The sequence below is a fragment of the Nannospalax galili genome, unplaced genomic scaffold (genome assembly GCF_000622305.1).
Source record: "Nannospalax galili isolate Female #2095 unplaced genomic scaffold, S.galili_v1.0 scaffold1930, whole genome shotgun sequence".
NCBI classification, from domain to species: Eukaryota; Metazoa; Chordata; class Mammalia; order Rodentia; family Spalacidae; genus Nannospalax; species Nannospalax galili.
In genome coordinates this window covers 11,181-13,532 of record NW_008327333.1, presented here as the reverse complement: position 1 = coordinate 13,532, position 2,352 = coordinate 11,181, and the positions used below count along the sequence as shown (strand labels likewise).

Sequence of the window (2,352 nt, the reverse complement as noted above, 5' to 3'; positions counted from 1 at the left end):
GGACCTGTTGGGCTTGGCAGGTAACTTCATCATCATCATCATCACAACGCTGGACCCAAAGCTCCAGTCTCCAATGTATTACTTCCTGAAGCACCTTTCCCTTCTCGACCTCTCCTCCCTCTCTGTCACTGTCCCCCAGTCTATTCACAATTCCCTGACTGGCAGTGGATACATCTCCTATGTGCAGTGTGTGCTGCAGGTTTTCTTCTTCATATCCTCAGGCTGGGCTGAGTTCACTATTCTCACAGTGATGTCCTATGACCGCTATGTGGCCATCTGCCTCCCACTGCACTATGAGGTCATCATGAATCCCAGAAAGTGCAGGTGGGCTGTGACAATTGTGTGGATAAGTGGAGGAATCCCAGGAATCTTGTACACAGCAACCACATTCTCTATTAGATTCTGCAGGGCCAAAATAATCCACCAGTTCTTCTGTGATGTCCAGCAGTTGCTCAAGCTCTCCTGTTCAAATGATTACCTTGGAGCTGTTGGAGCAATTGTTTTCGTGGATGTGGTGGTAACTGCCTGTTTCGCAGCCATTTGCCTTTCCTATGTCCGGATATTCTCCACAGTCCTCAGGATGCCCTCTACAGAAGGTCGGTCTAAGGTCTTTTCCACCCGCCTGCCCCACCTCTGTGTAGTCTCATTTTATGTCTCCACTGGTATTTTTGCATATCTCAAGCCAACTTCAGACTCTCCAACTGCTTTAGACCTCATAATCTCTATGTTTTACACAGTACTACCCCCAACACTCAACCCTGTAATCTACAGTCTAAGAAATGAGGCCATGAAAACAGCAGCAAGAAAGTTACTGTTAAGTGACAGACTCCTAGGAGGAATATAATATTTTTTCTTGTGGTTCATAGCTTTCAAAATTATATAGAAGACATTCTAGGAATATGGATTGTCAATATATTTTATTAGTTATATTCAGTAATCTGTTCTGTAAACCGTGTCTATGTCCATTGTCATTACAGAAATTCCTCCTCTGAATTCTCTAACACAGGCACTGAAAACATTTCTGTTCTTTCATGTTAAAGGAAAATGCACAATTATAACCTAGTAGTATAAGCCCATCACTTTCAAATGCTGAGAATGCATACACAGACACATAAGTGAACACATCAAAATCATAGCACATTAAGAACATGTGCAATCTAACAACAATAACAAATGGTTCATAGCACATTAAGAACATGTGCATGTGCAATCTAACAACAATAACGAATGGTGACATCATGTATTTATAATTCCAATCACCAAACAGTTGATGGTCACTTCAATCATTTAATTTCAAATGCCCGTTTCAAATTTGGTGTCTGTCCATGGAAATTTTATGTACTACAACACACCCATATGCCATTACTGTTTATACTTACATTTTAAGTGTAATCATTCTACAAACTGCATATTATTCAACATAATTCACATGAAATGCATTCAAATTTCAGCTATTTTACATTTATTGATTTTTAATTGTTGGGACAGGAATGAATTGATTTTATGTTCTTAATAATTCCAAAGAATTATGTATATAAATCACATATTATAAAACTTGTACTGCCTTGCCGGTTTGTCCAAATTAATTTACAAAAAATACTAAAACATTGGATATGACCATTAGCAATGAAGGACTCTGTGGTCTCTATGAAGCCCCAATTGTGCTATTAGTTCTTCCAACAAATGTGGAAAGATTGGATACTCTCAGTGCCTAAGAAACAGAAACATATGCAACAGAATGTCTGGAGAATTTCTGTTAAAAGTCTTATTTTAAAATCTGGGCTTTGTGGCATATGCCCTTAACCCTGGGAGGCAGAGGAATGTGGATTTCTTCTAGGTCAAGACCAGTTTGGTACATTGTGAACTCTAGTCTGTTTTGTGCTACAGGAAATCCTGTCTACATGAATAAGAAATAGTGTTTCACATTTCCTAATTTTTATTGAAGTGTGAGAGTTCAAGTTACTGAACACAACCATAATATACAATCATTTATTTTCCCATATTTTCATTTAATTCTACATTTTAACTTTTGAATTTAATTAAAAGCTTTGTAGTTATAATTCGATGGTTCATGTCTGCAAAAATAAAAAACGTTCTCAGTCCATGTTTACTTCAAAATTTCAAGCCATGTGTTTCACTATAAATTTTACTTTAAGTCGATTATGAGTTCCTGTGGCAAAAAAAATCTATTTTAACACATATCCTTCAATAATTTTCATCATTTTTTCTACTTAACATATTAGATATTTTATTTACTTGCAATGATTCATAAATTCTGCTGTATCTTTTGAGTTCTAAACCAATGAAATACCTTAATGTGATTGCTGAAATATTATTCTACTAGTCTATTAA

General features: G+C 36.5%; 1 protein-coding gene across 1 annotated transcript in view; it reads left to right on the top strand.

Annotated features, from left to right (window-relative positions):
• LOC103728795 (olfactory receptor 14J1-like) overlaps positions 1-844 on the top strand; it is a 13,311-nt gene extending 12,467 nt beyond the window's left edge. The window contains exon 3 of the mRNA XM_017796508.2: positions 21-844. Within this exon, the coding sequence (XP_017651997.2) occupies positions 21-844 (824 nt within the window). The remainder of the gene's footprint in view (positions 1-20) is intronic.
• The last annotated feature ends 1,508 nt before the right edge of the window (positions 845-2,352 follow it).